Source organism: Mastigoproctus giganteus, chromosome 2 (genome assembly GCF_048544385.1).
Source record: "Mastigoproctus giganteus isolate SK-2022 chromosome 2, ASM4854438v1, whole genome shotgun sequence".
Lineage (NCBI taxonomy): Eukaryota > Metazoa > Arthropoda > Arachnida > Uropygi > Thelyphonidae > Mastigoproctus > Mastigoproctus giganteus.
In genome coordinates this window covers 44,144,674-44,160,340 of record NC_143576.1, presented here as the reverse complement: position 1 = coordinate 44,160,340, position 15,667 = coordinate 44,144,674, and the positions used below count along the sequence as shown (strand labels likewise).

The 15,667-nt window shown below is 36.5% G+C and overlaps 1 protein-coding gene across 1 annotated transcript in view; it reads right to left on the bottom strand.

Moving 5' to 3' along the window:
* Window positions 1–2,498: 2,498 nt before the first annotated feature.
* LOC150089285 (uncharacterized) overlaps window positions 2,499–15,667 on the bottom strand; it is a 612,288-nt gene continuing 599,119 nt past the window's right edge. Inside the window, exons 7-8 of the mRNA XM_090389933.1 lie at window positions 12,663–12,894; window positions 2,499–2,575 (exon numbers count right to left, since the gene is read on the bottom strand). Coding sequence (XP_090246059.1) covers window positions 2,499–2,575; window positions 12,663–12,894 — 309 coding nt within the window. The remainder of the gene's footprint in view (window positions 2,576–12,662; window positions 12,895–15,667) is intronic.

Below are 15,667 nucleotides of genomic sequence, written 5' to 3'. Positions count from 1 at the left end.
AATTAAACCATTAAATTGAATTCAAGAAGACCACGGCAGTTATTTGTAGAAGTTTTAGTGTGAACAGCGATGAAGCGATTCGTTTGCATTTGCATCGACTGGGAAAAATGCGAACTTTTCCCAGTGGATGTTGTTGTTCCAGATAAACTCAGCCGATAACAAACCCAAAAAACTATTAATTTGTTTATCGCTTGCTTTCGTATCAAAAGGATGAACAATTTTTTTTGGGTTTTTGTCGTGTGAACAAAAATGTCAGCAACACCAAACAGTCACATCATTGGCTATCATATTAACCACCTGTGACGCATACATAGTAACTCCCCACTTTAATAACAGAAGGTTTTGTTGTGAATCACGTAGAATATAATTAGTATCGCCATTATGATCTCCCACCCTATGACCGTACGATCATGTTAAAATAAACAGAAACACTACTGTTCGTGTTTATTTTAACGTGTTTTTAATATCATCCAACGGTATGAACCTTTTTGTTCACGTGATATTTGATAATAATATTTTATTTAAGAGCCAGAATGACAAAACCAACATTAAATTTTCCTTGCAGTCTAGATGAATCCCAAAGCAGAAATTTTACATGCTTGACATCCATTCTGTATTGAACAGAAATATGGACCTCAGCTGCTCCACCAAACTTAAGCACATGTATGCGGCGAATCACCGAGGAATGTTTCATCTTTCCTCCGTGATCACAAGAATAGAAATTACACAACTACTCGGCATCAGAAGAGTGACGGCCTTGGTCATGGCAATAAAAGGCTAGTTTTTATGAGCCAAACCGTTCAGGTGTTAATGTCTGTGTATCATCTCCTAACATCTGTGATGTTTATACCTGGAGGATTTCACATAGTGGACATAGTGTTTTTGTCAAGTGGTTCCTGTGGTTCCCCACAAATCCGCGTTGAGTACTCCGTGATGTATGCACAACATTGCAAGGCCAGTCAGTGTGGGTTATGCGTGAGTAGTGTGCTGGTTGACTGGCCTCTTAGTTACTGGGAAGCTCGATCACCATGGAGGCGCCACCGTAGCCAGGTGGGAAGGAGCAGCAGTGCGTAGCACACGCTTCTTGATTAGACCGGGTTCGAGCCCGTCACCACCAAATACGGAGGATGCGGAAAGGTCAGAGAATGACCACCGCATATCCCCGGAGCAATATGGCCTTAGTTGCTAATGCTCCTAAAAACCAAATAACAAACAAACGATCACCATTGAAGGAGCCTTTCAGCATCCGTCCATCGGCACGAGGAGCCGGGCCAGGAAGGTAGAAGGAACGCCTGACGGGCTCTCTCCGTCAGGCGTTCTTTCTACCTTCCTGGCCCGGCTCCTCGTGCCAGTGGACGGAAGCTTCACAGATATTCCTAAGCCCAACAACACCTTGTATTCGGATCCCATATTCTGCATTCTTCAGGCGCACTATAGCCAGTGTAGCTTATGAGCCATTAAACACACACACACACACACACGCTCTGCATTCTTCAATCGTTTTATGGACGGTGTTAAATCTTCAAACTTCTCGATGTGTTGTGCAGGCAGTTGTATTATATTTAATTGCAACACAATAAAGATTTATTTATTTTATTTATACTTGGATTCATCGTGATAATTTTACTATTAATAATCAGAAGCACTTTGTCAAATTTCGTTTAAGTACGATATAACGGTGATGACATTTTCTTAGCAGTAAAAGATCATTGCAGTGAGTTTTATTTATCATATTTTTGGAATTATTGAGCAGTCTTACTATTTATTTATTTAGTTATTTCATGGCTGTTAACTCAATAAAATTAATAAAACACGAAACTGTCTCATTAAAAGATCGTTAGAAAAGATTTTTCTCACTGAACATGACAAAACACTGTTAAATATTTTTTTGAAATATACAGGCATATTACGAATAATGAAGAAAAAATAATCAAGAACAGCTGCAAAAAAATTATAACCAAATATACAAAATGAGTACATCAAAATGGATGAAGGTGACATGCTATTCCATCAAATCGACTGCCTTTTTGACAATAATATTTTAAATGTAATGTTTTAGACAAGTAAAGAACATTACCTGGGCTGTTTTGAAACAGCGTATCTCTCGAAGTCTGTTCTGACACAGAGAAAAAGGTGTAAAATGCTTTAGAACAGTCATTTACGGCAGTTTTACAGTTTGCCATTTGCGGAGAACACAGAAGACGTCGCGCACCACTCGGAGTTTTATTTATTTATTATTATTTTTTTTTTTATGCAACGTTGCTGCGTTTTATCAGTGACAGGAAGCCAGCTTTGACCTGCTGCCTGGACACCTCACCACCAGAAGGCACTTGTCAACGTATGAAAAATAGGTCTTTTATATGACGGGACTCGGAGACGTCCACACAAGTGTGACAAATAGCGCCGCAGGCCTGGTCTCACTGCACGTAAAGGTTTGCATTGCCGAAGTCCGCAGCAACTGCTACCCTCCAGAGACATATTTAGTCCTTCAGAAGACACTACCGGAGGCACATCAGAACGAGCATCCCTGCTACCGTCAACAGCTCATCTGTCACTGCAGCTCCTCTGTTGAATACTGAAATAGAGACGAGAAAGGTGAAAAAAGAAAGTTCATTTCTGTTTTGTGGCTGCACAATGGCACTAAGCCATCACATAAGAAACATAGTGTGGGGAAAATGGGATTTGCCTGTGCTATACTAGAACTATGGTCTTCGTTCATGTTCTTATGTTAAATTTGGCTATTTATCCTTAAAGATATCAAAAGGCTTGCAGAAGATTCTTACAGTACAGTTTTAGGAATATAACAGTGTCAGTAAACTATATTGTATCTTATTCTTAATAAAAAGAGAAATCTATTTTTGCAATCATTCATTCATTCATTCACCTTTATTAACAACTATTTATATCAGTCCTTTTTCACCAAATAAGCATCAGAAGCTATCCAATGGCTGCTGATACGTATTTGTTGAAATAGTAATAATTGCACGTTGCATCTGCTCGTTGCAGATGCAACGTGCAATTCTGTATTCATATAAGCATCTGAACATTGGAAAGTCGTAATGCGACAGCATCTCACGATTTTCTATAACTTTATTTATTTCATTATAAATAAAAGTTTGTTTAGTTTAGTTCTAATATGATAAAATATGATAAATATGATTTATCATATTTTATTATGAAATAAATTTATCATCGCTTGCAATTTTCATTGAATAGTCCAAGATAAATAGTTTTAACAAGCTGAAGTTACAAGATGAAGGAATTAGAAACAGATACAACATTAATAATCTTTTTGTTTATGAAAGTATTTTTCAATATATCTATTACGAATAAAGAGTCTCTATCTTTTCTGAATTTTTATTAAAATTATCATGAAATATTGGAAAAAATGTTAAAGAACTGGAAAGAAAAGAAAAAAATAAGCGCCTTCTTACCTCCTTTCAGATCAAGAGCTTGATGAACTCCAAGTCCCAATTGACAATAGAAATAGTAGCGTTACAAACACCAAAAACCCAGTTGAAACCTAGTCCTCAGATGAGGGATTTCGGGTCCCCTTGAGAGGAGGAAGTACCGCGATACAAGGTAAGTCTTTTGTTCGGTTCAAAGTATTTATAAGAATTAAGGTTATTTAGAATAAAATACATAGAGAATAATTATCGGACTGATGATAATTGGCTATTAAACATTATTCACCGTACATTAACAAACTGGCAGAATTGGAAGAACACTTACGCGCTCACACCACTCTGATTTACCCTTGGAATTTTCTGTGATACTGATGTTTAATAACGTAGAGTATTTTCTAGAATATTTTTAAATAAAAATATAAATTATTTCCTCTGTCCTACTAAAAAAAAATCATTAAGATACTTTAAATCATTCTAATAAGTGTTTGCTGCTTATAACAATAAAATTAATTTACTTATCGAAGTTTTAATGCGATTAATACAATTTTTTGAGACATGGTAGATTTCCAAGAAATGCGTTAAGATGAATAAATTATTAAATGAATTGTAGTCGATATGAAAACAATACACTTTTGTAATATTTATGAAAGTAAGGAAAAGAAACGTTCAGATATTATATTTCTCTTATGATAAAATGCGTTTGAATGCGACGTTGGAAATACTAAAGATTCATTTAAAAAAAATAATAAAATAAATGTATGCTCTTCCAACTAATTAAACGTGCTAAATTGTTTCGTAACTGAAACATCTAGGAACGGGTGAAAACAATCATTTCGCTAATTTTGGAGCAGTAAAAATACAAAACCCGACCACGTACTCCATTCGTATGTTTTATAGTCGTGTAAAAAATTTACATAACCTGAAAGATTTAATTGCCTTTCATTTAGAGGTTCAACATGAGTTGCTATACTTAGATGGTAGCAACAATTCTTACTCTTTAATCATGCAATGCATGAAACAGAAGATTCATTTCCCCGAAGAAACAGAAGAATCTACCTTAACGAAATTCCACTGTCATGACGTCAGATTGAAAAATGATAATAATTATGGTACTGCCACTTCATGTGAAACAGAATATAGTGCGCGTGAAACGTGGTAAGTGGTTGAGAGATGATTACAGAAACTTCAAAGTGTTTCCTTCCAGCTTGTGCTGTGCTACGGGGATTGAACAAGATAATTTCGAGAATAAATTAAATACTTTACAAAACTTTTAATGATTCATATCACAACAAAAAAGACAGCTTCTGGCAGCTGATAAATGAATTCGGAAGTAAAGATTTTTTTCCCCACTCATTAATGTTTTTAATGGCTAAAATGCAGAGGTGTTTTATCACGAGTAATACCTAATGGGTGTCTGCGTTATTAAATTCGGAAGCTTTATTTACGTTATGATTTATTCGAAAATTAAAACAAAGTAGGCAGAAGTAGTTCTAGTCGTTGCATACAAATACGGTTGTACATGTACTCTGTATGTGAAGACGATCCTTTTATCCCAGCTGCGTCTGCATATTAAGCCAGCTTGAGACAATCTTGCCAAAATCCACCCCAGTTATTATCACAGAAACGTAAGACCTATTTGTAAAGCGCGCGTTTGCAGTTCATCTTAAATAACGCGCTCAATCAAAATAACTCGTCGAGGATATTCTGGCGGTAGTACTAAAATCTGCCATCTCACCCGAAGCGGCATAACTAACGAGGTACAGGGTGTAGTCATAGTGAGGCTAAGCAAATAAGGAAACCACGTCTCACTTAAAGTATGATTTCTCATTTATTTAAAAAGAAATATTGAAAATTAAAAAGAATAAACTCGAGAAATTTTCTTGTTAGCAAGTAAAGCTACAAACTCTCCATCTTCCCTGTTTAGTAATTCTGTTCGTAACTAAACTGCTCAACAAAATTAACAGAACATGTAGAAAACGTGGTGTAACTCGTGCAGCTTGCGATGAAGGATGCGGAACAGAATTTGGTATGGTGGTGTACCCATAGAATAACGATGAAATTAGGAAACAGAAATTTCGGACAGGTATAAGGGACATTTATAGGGGATGTATATGAAAAAGGTCACATTATAGATTTCGACACAATATGATTGAAAATCTGGTCACGTGACATAAGTATGTCATATGATCCTCACCAACGGCTAAACAGCCTGGAAACGGTGAAGCATCCTCGATATAAGGTTATGTGGCAACAAATCCCATTCTTCCACCAGCGCACACCTTAACTCACCAAGTGACCGAGGAGTTGGCTGTTGGCGTGCAATGTGACGCCCATGGGCATTCCACACATGTTCGATTGGATTATTATTATCTCCTAAGAGAGACACCTGATTACGGCAGTTGATCCGGCGTACACATAGAAATATATAAACATAAGTTATACGTATCATTCTCTTTTTCGTTTTCGAGTCACATAGCTACCTGAAGAACAGTTGTGGCCACCAACAAATTCCTCCAACTGCATCGATCTTGTGCTCGACGAGCGGCAACGTAAACTGTCAGGACCAGAAGTTCACTGATCCCATCCTTCCACCTAGTTACAGGAACAGAAAGTTTTCCCTCCTTGCTTTGTGTTCAAAAATTTCGAGTTTTCTTCTGTTGATGCTATGAAGAAGAATTTTAGGCCTGTCAATTTTATTTAATACCCACTCATTTGTTCTTCGATCCAGGTAAGTAACCCTCAGTATTCTCCAGTAGCACCACATTTAAAATGCCTCAATTTTCTTCCTGTCAGCTCTTTTCAGATTTCATCCTTCACATCCATAAGTGGCAATTGGAAAAATTAACGAATCAACGATTCTCAGTTTCGTCTTTAGGGGCAAGTCTTGAACTCTCCATAATTTTGTCAGATCAATGACTAACGTTTTAGCAATTGCCTGTCGTCTCTTTACATCATTTGAGCAGCCACCATTTTTATTTATTCTTGACCCTAAGTAATCAATCAAATTCATCAATTTCTTCGATATTATTATTATTATTATTAGTTATATGGTGCAAGGAAGCCTTATGCTGCACCAGCCAAAAAAAAAAAAAAATTCCTGAGCCACCCTGAGAGAGAGAGAGAGAGAGAGAGAGAGAGAGAGAAGGAAATCACCAAGAAAGAGAAGAATGATGATATCCAGTTCAGGACCCCTGGGTGTGCCATAAAAAAAAGTAAAGTGCAGCCATTATCAACCCACTGCAGGGTGGAAACCTCCTCAACAATTCATGCTGAGGGAAATGGACCATAATCTGCCACGCTGGTCCAGTGCGGGTTGGCAGATCGACCGTATTCAGCAGTCAGGGGCTTGAACCCCGGTCTACTCAAAGAGCGTGTGCTACTGCACTCCCGCTCCTGCCCACTCGGCTACGAAGGTGTGCCATGCCCATACTCATCTTTCCCATTAACCTTCACTTTACTGGAACAGAGATTATCACCAATCACCATAATTTTAGTTTTACTCACATTCAGAAACAGTCCTTTTTTAGTGACAAATGGGCCTGGAGTACTGGGGTCCATAGTTTAACAAATAGATATTTATTTAAAGTATACCCAGTATAAAAAAAAAAAAAAAAAAAACTGGGTATACTTTAAATAAATATCTATTTGTTAGTCCTTTTTTCTTACTTACTTCGCATATTCTCCTCACTGTTTCTTTAATATGATCCTTGGAATTGCAAATTAGTGTAGCATCATCAACATAACGAAGGTTGTCTTCAGTTCTCCAATTTTAATGCCAGTGTCCAAATCATTATCCACTTATAATTTATACATATTATTTTCATATTATATAGTTATTTTTATATTCAAAGCATAATTTGCAATTTTACAGGAAATTAAAGTAACATTTCGCTATGTTCACATCTAGACAGCATAAAAAAACGCATATATATATAAGAAGTGCCAGTGCGGAAATAGTATAGTATGATAAGCATGCAGTTTATTTTTCTTTCAACCTGCACATTGTTTTTTTATCGAATTCCTTACACTCTTCAAACTCTACATTCTGTTTTATTGGGCTTCGCTTGCTCGCACCATTTATAAGTGGAGTAACATATTCTGAAAAACTTCCGTCCTGTAGTTGTCTGTGCAAAGCCTTTCTGGGTCTACTTGAAGATCGTTGTAGAGGTGGACGGAAAAAATCGCTGCAGACTTCCGAGCTGGGTGAGCACGCTACTGAGTGGAGGCGATGGCGTTTCAGTCGCCACCTTTGCGTCATGAGGGGCCGAGTCAGCAAGAATTCAGCTTTTGGCGAGTCGAGTCTCCCGGTCAGCAGTTTCGCGAGTGTGAGAATGTTCTTTGTGATGATTATGTGGGTCCAATTTGTGACAGGACCCACAATAGCCTTGAGATGGTAAATGGCTGCGTAGTGATCCTGTTTAACCATCTCAGGACCCAATACTCTAATCCTAGGAATACTTTGATAGTAGTGTCCGAGACAGAGGACCAAATGTGAGATGCGTAGAGAGAGAGAGAGAGTAGGTATGATGCATCTTGAAATGTATTTCTTCATAAGGTCGGGGTTCCTAATGCCCACCATCTCCTGTCTGGAGGTCTATAGTCCTGCATACATTTTTTCTTTGCATGTCCGAAATGTGGTATGAAGTGCAGGTTTTTGTCAAATTTCAGACCATGATCCACATGTGTTGTGTTTTGACCTTTTTTTTTTTTTTTACCTCACTTCCATTTACGCGTATTGATGTGTTGTTCTTAATCATCTTGTTGGTGAAAACCATTTGTGAGATTGATCGGAAATTAGATTATTGAATTTAGGCGACATTTCCAAGCGTTCATTCTAACAAATTACTTATTATTAATATCACTATTTGGTACTTTCGACAAAGAAAGCTATATTTTGTATGAAAACTGAAAACACAAAGCCATCTGAAGTTTATGATCTGCTTATCAAGCTGCAGAATATATATACAAATACACTGCTCTACCATTAACACCTGAACACTGTATATCTGTAAATAACCTTTGTTTACAGGAAAAAAATAATATCGTGTGCTGAAGTCATTATGGCAACTTCTATTCTCCATGTAACACTCTCAACCACAGGTTTTTTTAAAATTATGGTAGAATATTTTCGCCATTTGGCCTTTAAAGCGGCGATCAGTTTAACTCTGTTTTTGGGCAGTCTCTTTTCACCGCCCCCGACGATTTAATTCATCCTACAGTTTTGGGATCGATGCTTTTGTCCTAAAATCAGCCCATCACAACGCGAGCAGTATGTCCTGCTGATACAGGCATCATGGGCCTTCTCCGATATACTGCCAGAACATAGGTAACGGTTATTTTCCAGAATGTCTAAATAGATCACAGCATTCATATTTTATCCAAAACAACCAATGGCTCCTGACCAAATTTTTATTGGGAAATTCGTTGAGCCATTTCTCCACGAAGTCTACAATTTCTAATGAACTAAGATGACTCATTCACAATTAATATTTTGGCAATATTACTTCACATGAATTGGCAAAATCCTCAGTTGTATAAATAAGTAAAATGAAGCTAAATTTAATAAGAAGCAAGCTCATATCGTTCATACCGAGAATTGCCTCTGTTCAGTTCTAAATAAACAGCGTTCTTTCCTAAGGAGAACTGTGTGACAATCTATTTGCAATGAGTGCAGTTACCTACTTGGCTTTTCGAAGATTGATCGGCAGGCGAAATAACGACGCCTTTTGCATCACTTCCGATTATCTAAATCCTATCGAATACATATGGGACGCTCTGGGGAGACTCCTAGCGGCACCTCCGCACCCACCAGAAAATGTTTTCCAGCTGAAGATGGCCCTGACAGAGGAATGGACGATACTACCGCAAGAACTTATCAACAACATTGTTCTATGCTAGGGGTGGCCATATCTCCTACTGAGGACCACCTCTTCCCTTTGTTCCATCTTTGGCAGTGATGTATCTGTATCATGGCAGCCAGTGCTATGTTGCCATTTTTTAATAAAGTCCCTCTGTACCGTTTTGTTTCCGTTGTTGTTTCATTCATCAATTATCTACCTCATGAGGTTCCTTTGGTACGCTTTTCCCATATCCAGGCCACTCCTATGAAAAGCTACAGGTGAAAACCTGACTGGTCCTTAAATTTTGCACACCAGTGTATTTCGTAACACGAAATTGGTGCTTCTTCTGTTAAACTCTATTTCGAAAACTGAAGCATTTGTTCTAAGTTTTAACTCAAATCAGATTTTTCTTAAATATACACGCATTCTTTCCCGCTCTCTCTTTGAAAGAGGAAGCGGGAATTATAGAAGCCAATTCAGAAGAACAGTGTCCATGGAAATATCTATATAAAAGGCATGCAGCAGAAACAGAACGTCTATGAGACAGAGAGTGGAGAGACTCTTAGAAATGTCATTAATCAAACTAACTACCCTTTGTTGAATGGAATCTAGAAGTCTGAGAGAGGTTTTGGAAGCATCGCCCCATATGTGCGAACAATATTACATGGTATGGCGGATTTGCGATTTGTACAGTTGTGGAAGAAAAGTAACGTCGAGAACGAAAGAAAAAACCCAGTTTTTTAGATGCAGAGTGAGCAATATTTGTAATGTGCTCATCCCAAGAGAGAGATTAGAAGTCATGGTAATCCTCAATAGAAGTCTGTGATCTTGCCTAGAAATCAGAGTGTCATCGAAGATAAGCAAAAGAATTCTTTTCGTGAGATATAAGACAGAACTGAGTTTTAGAAGGACTGAAATCAACTAATTTATGTTTGCCCCACTGGAAAATTACTTGGAGATCAGCATTTAAGGAATTGGTACTAGACATATTCGAGAAGTTGAAGGTTCAAGGTGGAAGGTGCTGCTGTTGTATTGATTGTAGGGTTTTAGAACCATCAGCGACTAAGGCCGTATAGCTCCTTATATATTGTCAGTAAATTGCGTGGGTTCTGAGGTCGATTTTCTGTTTACTGGACGAAAAAACCGTCGCCTGACTGGAAGGTTATTATGATTATATTTATGATTATAGCAATGTGCTATAATCATAAAAACTAAGGACAGGATTTCCGGTCAGTGGAAGAAGATCATTAATATACAAGAGTTAAAAAAACAAGGGAGAAAGAACTGAACCTTGGAGAAGTTAGAAAACAAAGAACGCCATTCACACGAAATGAGCGGTCAAAGATAAAACTGGATACCCAATTCAAAAAAAAACAAAAAAAAAAACACATATTATGTTTTATTGCCATGAAAGCTTATTTAGAAGACCTTTACGCCAAACGCGATTTGAAATGTCAAAGGCTTTTGTTTAACTGCTTGAGTTTCACCAAACTTTTCCATTGGATTTGTCCATAGATGGAAAATATAAGCCAAAATATCACCAGTAGATCGACACTGACGAAAATCATACTGGCGATCGTTGATCAGATGGAAGGGTTCTAGATAGTTTAAGAGTTGGCGGTTAATTTATTTCTCCATTACTTTAGAAAGAGTAGAAGTAAGAGCAATGGGATGATAATTGGAATGGAAGTATTTGAGCAAGAACTATGAGCAAATTTTCAAGCAGAAGGGAAAACAACTTTAGAATAAAGTGTAAAAAGGCGACACAGACCAGGAGTAAGTTCAGGAACAGAGGCTTTAAGAAAAAGGGAAGAAATACCATAAGGACCTGGAGTTTTCTTAGCATCAAGACTGTTCAGAATCCTTCTGATATCCGTTTGACGGAAGACAACAGGATGCACTGAATGGACTGTACTGGGAATGGTGGGAGGTGGTTTACGACGATCATCAAAACACGAGTTGGAAAAAAAATAGGAAGCTAGCAGGTGAGCTTTATTTTTGGCTGAAGTTGCAATAGAACCACATGGTTTTTACGTAAGTAGATACAGAGATGGAAAAAAAAGTTGAGGCCAATAGCTTTGGCAAGAGACCAGAATGCTCGACTACCATTGGACAAGAACTAAATTTTCTACTCTTGGCCGGTTCGAAATCTAGTTTGGACTGATTGGTAATTGCTTTACAATTGTTGCGAGCTCTGGTGCAGGCACAAAATGGACCTGGAGATTTGTTCACAAGCCAAGAACGATAGGCAACATTCATTATTATAATTATTTTTTGAATTATAATTAAAATTTTTTATTTTAATTTTAATCCAGATTTGCGTGCGTTCAAAAGTTGCTTAATATCTGTGCATAGCTATCAAACTCTGTTAATCACTATTGTGATGTTTCCTAACATGATTACAAATTAGTATTAATTAGTAATGATTTTGGTAATCATGTTTGTAAATGACAATACGTTATTAGCGTATCAACTATAAATATATCTAAATAAGGCAATTTTCTATGCGAAAGCCTTACCCAAGTAGTAAAGCACGAGGATATTCAAGTATTTTGAATAGCCGAGGTGGTAATACCTTTTTCTTGGAACACTTCCGAGGTTCAAACCCTCTCCTAGGAACTTTTAGTCTTATGTGGTTTTTCCGAAGTATGAAAAGAAAATTAATTTATGTTATTTCATTTCCTAACCCTGAAATATTTAAATAAACTAATATGGCGAGTAGGAATTCTATCTTCAGATCGGGAGATTTCTCGTTAATTGAGATTCTCGTATCAACAAGACTGCACCTGAGTAAACCCCTGGTGCCGTCAGACAGATAACACCTGAGTAGTGTGGTTGCAAGGAGAATGCTTTTCAAGAAGCTCACCCCGTCCATCTTGACTCGGATATTTTCTAATGATGTAGTTCAATGAACTATAATTTTATCCGTCAAAAACTCTCATTAATTAAATTTATAAATTACATTTTATTACTAATTCTTCTCGTTGTCTGATATCTTTTTCTGTTCAGAGGGATTAATAAACAAGCAAAATACAATAATTAAACAGAAACGTATAGCAACCAGGTATTATTATTGTTATGCGGAAAGTTTCTAGATTATTTGTTTCTGAGAATACATATTTTTTTAATTCATCGATTGTAGGAATCCAGGTCTGCTTACTTTCGAAGTATATTTGTGTATCTTTTGTTTCACAGATGCTGCACTAATTTTTGAGACAACATGCATCTTTTAGAGTAAAGTACCGCATAAGCTTTCTAATTCTGCCCCTGACTCGTTTATCTTTATATTAATTTCGCTTAATAAGAAGTAATACGTATTTGTAGATCGAAAAGAAATTTTCTTTCTTTCGAGCAGTTTGAAATTTTACAAGAAAATAAGTTGTATCCATTAATTTAGTTTATCTTTTATACTTACCTGCTGCCCTGTTCTCTGATACTTGAAGGCCCGAACTTTGCTCCCTGTTGTTTACAACCCTCTCTTCGCTGCTTGTGTTGATCACTTTTGAAAAAGTTGATGTACACTTTAACCTCATTTCTCCTCTTTGGAAATGGCGTCCCCTAACAGTGAACCTTAACCCTAGCACAGATTCTTCCTGTCCATCCGGATATCGGTTTGGAGAATAGGTCCGAAGGAAGTCTTGATTAACCTATCAAGATATTGAATAAGTCATATATTCATATTTACAAAAAAAACAAGAAGTCTAGCAACTTGTTTGAATATTTCTAGGACTAGAGTTAGGCTAAGGACCAACGAGAGTTACCATAATTCTTCTATAAGTAAAATGAGTGGAGCTTCATCATATGAATGTAGGAGAATGATAACTTGGCATTCAGTTAACTGAAGGAAAGGAAAGGAAAGGAACGGAATGGAACCTTGAATTTGGAAAATTTATCTCTGTCAGGACTACTCTCTCAGGTTTATTTCAGTGGAATGCCTATTTCTATTTAAGAAAGAACCCCTTTAACGCTTATAATAACTTGCTCTTCTGCACATTTTTTTACGTATTTTGTTTAGGAAGACAGAAATCTTATTCCTGGTAAGATGGAATCTCTCCTTTTAGAAAATAATTAATCGAGCTACATAAATGAACACATGCAAATTATTGTCATAATGGATGTTATTAATAGCATAAAGCAATAACATACGCTATTAATTTGCAAAAAAATAACAAAAGCAAACAAGATTACTGTTCGCAATTCATCATTCTGCCTAGGGACTAAATCGGAAGTTTAATTAAGCCCCAGTATTTGCATTTAACAGAAAGCAAGTTAATTTTTACGATTATTATCCATTTTGGGATTTTTTTTACCAATTCCTCTTCGTATAAAGAAAGAAGCGAACAAAAACAATAAGTAGTTTCATTGGCGTAGAGCGATGCTTCGTATTCGAATTAATAATTCCATTATGTTTATGATTCCTGCCTGTATTAAGCACACAGTCTATCGAATTAACGGGCAGAATTACAGAGACAGAGAGATGGGCTGAGTGTTCTGATTTTATATCTCTCGATCAAATTTTTCTCAGATAATGGCTTGTTAAGAATCGATCTTAATTTCAGCAGTAGCTGTTAAAAGCCCAAACTCCTAGAGGCATATCAGGAGTTATGATTCATGCCGATTATTCTAATTGCTTCAGTTGTATTTTAATGGCCATAATTCTCCTGATTTAATTCTAAGTTATGATAAAAAAACACTACACCTGATGTTTATAAAACACTAAGTTCCCTAAAGTGAAAGGAAAATTTTTCTTTACAATTTACATTTAAATTAATCCAACAATTTTTGCCAATTTTAGACGTCATTTCGTACTTCCTTGGCGATCGCTGGAACACATCGTTTTAGGTGCACGCCAGCGTCTTCCATTTCCAGATTTGAAAAAGATCTCAAAACATCGTATAAATTAGTACAAACTTCTAGGTTATTGGGATGTAAATTATAAGAATATATATATATTAAAAAGAGCTATGGAGCCCAATATGTCCTATTATTATAGTAATCTTTAAGGTTAAGTAATCTCTAAGGTAATAGGTAAAAACCTGATACCTTTTTAGTAGGACTGTTAATCTCTTAACGCTCAATCGCGAATGTTTATAATATGAATTTATCCCCCGTGCATAGTCATAAATCAATCAAGTTATTAACAATCAATCAATCGATTTATCTTTGAAGAAGTTAATAAATCGGTTTTAAAGTTTAATTTATGTGTGGATTAATGTATTTGTTTCGCCGTTTTAGAATTTTACGGCAATTGCTTTTCAGTTCTCATGTTGACCTGAGATGTTGGTTGGTTTTGCTGGAGGTTGGTGGCCGCTGTCTTTCTGTGATTCTTTCCGATTCCCGTGATGTGATATGAGAGTTGAAGGCAGGATTATTTTAATTTTAATTTTCATGTTAATTAATAGTTATTTCAACTTGATTGATTTATGACTACGTACGGGGGATAAGTTCATATTATAATCATTCGCGATTGAGCGTTGAGAGATTAACAGTCCTGCTAAAAAGGTATGAGGTTTTTATCTATTACTTAAAGATATATATATATATATATTTTTTTTGTGTGTTTCAGATAAAAAAAACTCGATTATTTGTCCAGATTATTTGTACTCTACGTAGAGTGCAGTTTTTATCTTATAATTTGTTATTGGTTATTTCTCACATATTTCTTTATTTTCATGTTTTATTCATTAGTTGAATGTACATGTGTGGCATTTCTTTGCAGATATTCCTGTAATGATATATAAAATATCGGAAAGTGATGCTTAATATCTTTATATATTACGCGTCACATTAGCGATCATAGTTAGTTTTCCCTGTATGAAATAATGTAGGTCGATGCTACGTGCCCAGGTGGAATTTTACGATGATCTCTATATATATATATATATATATATATATATATATATATATATATATATATATATATATATATATACAGGGTGTTTCAGTTAAACGTTTCAGAACTTCTAAGAGGGGTAGAGTACATCCTGACAACTCGAAATCATATAGCAATGTGGGGTCGGAAATGCTTTCCTGAAGCGGTGTTGTACACAGAAGCACCATAAAGAAAAGAGACCGTAAGTGAGAAATCGTTTTAATAATACATGAAAAGAAGCAAACGGTACATGGATTAAAGTAAGTGTTCGAAGTTTCTTCCACGGGCTACAATGCACGCCTCACATCTCCGACGCATGGACATCCGAACATTCTGGAATACTCCAGGCAGCGTGTCCAGACACAGCAACCGGAGGATTATGCACCTCGTATTGCTTTCGCACAGTGGTACCTTGGAAAATGTGCTACAAATCCCCTTTTTCCTGCTGAAGTGTTGTTTTCCGATGAGGCATCCTTCACAAGGAATTTTCAACACGCATAACGACCATATCTGGGCGGTCGAGAACCCGCATGCAATACGACGTCGTG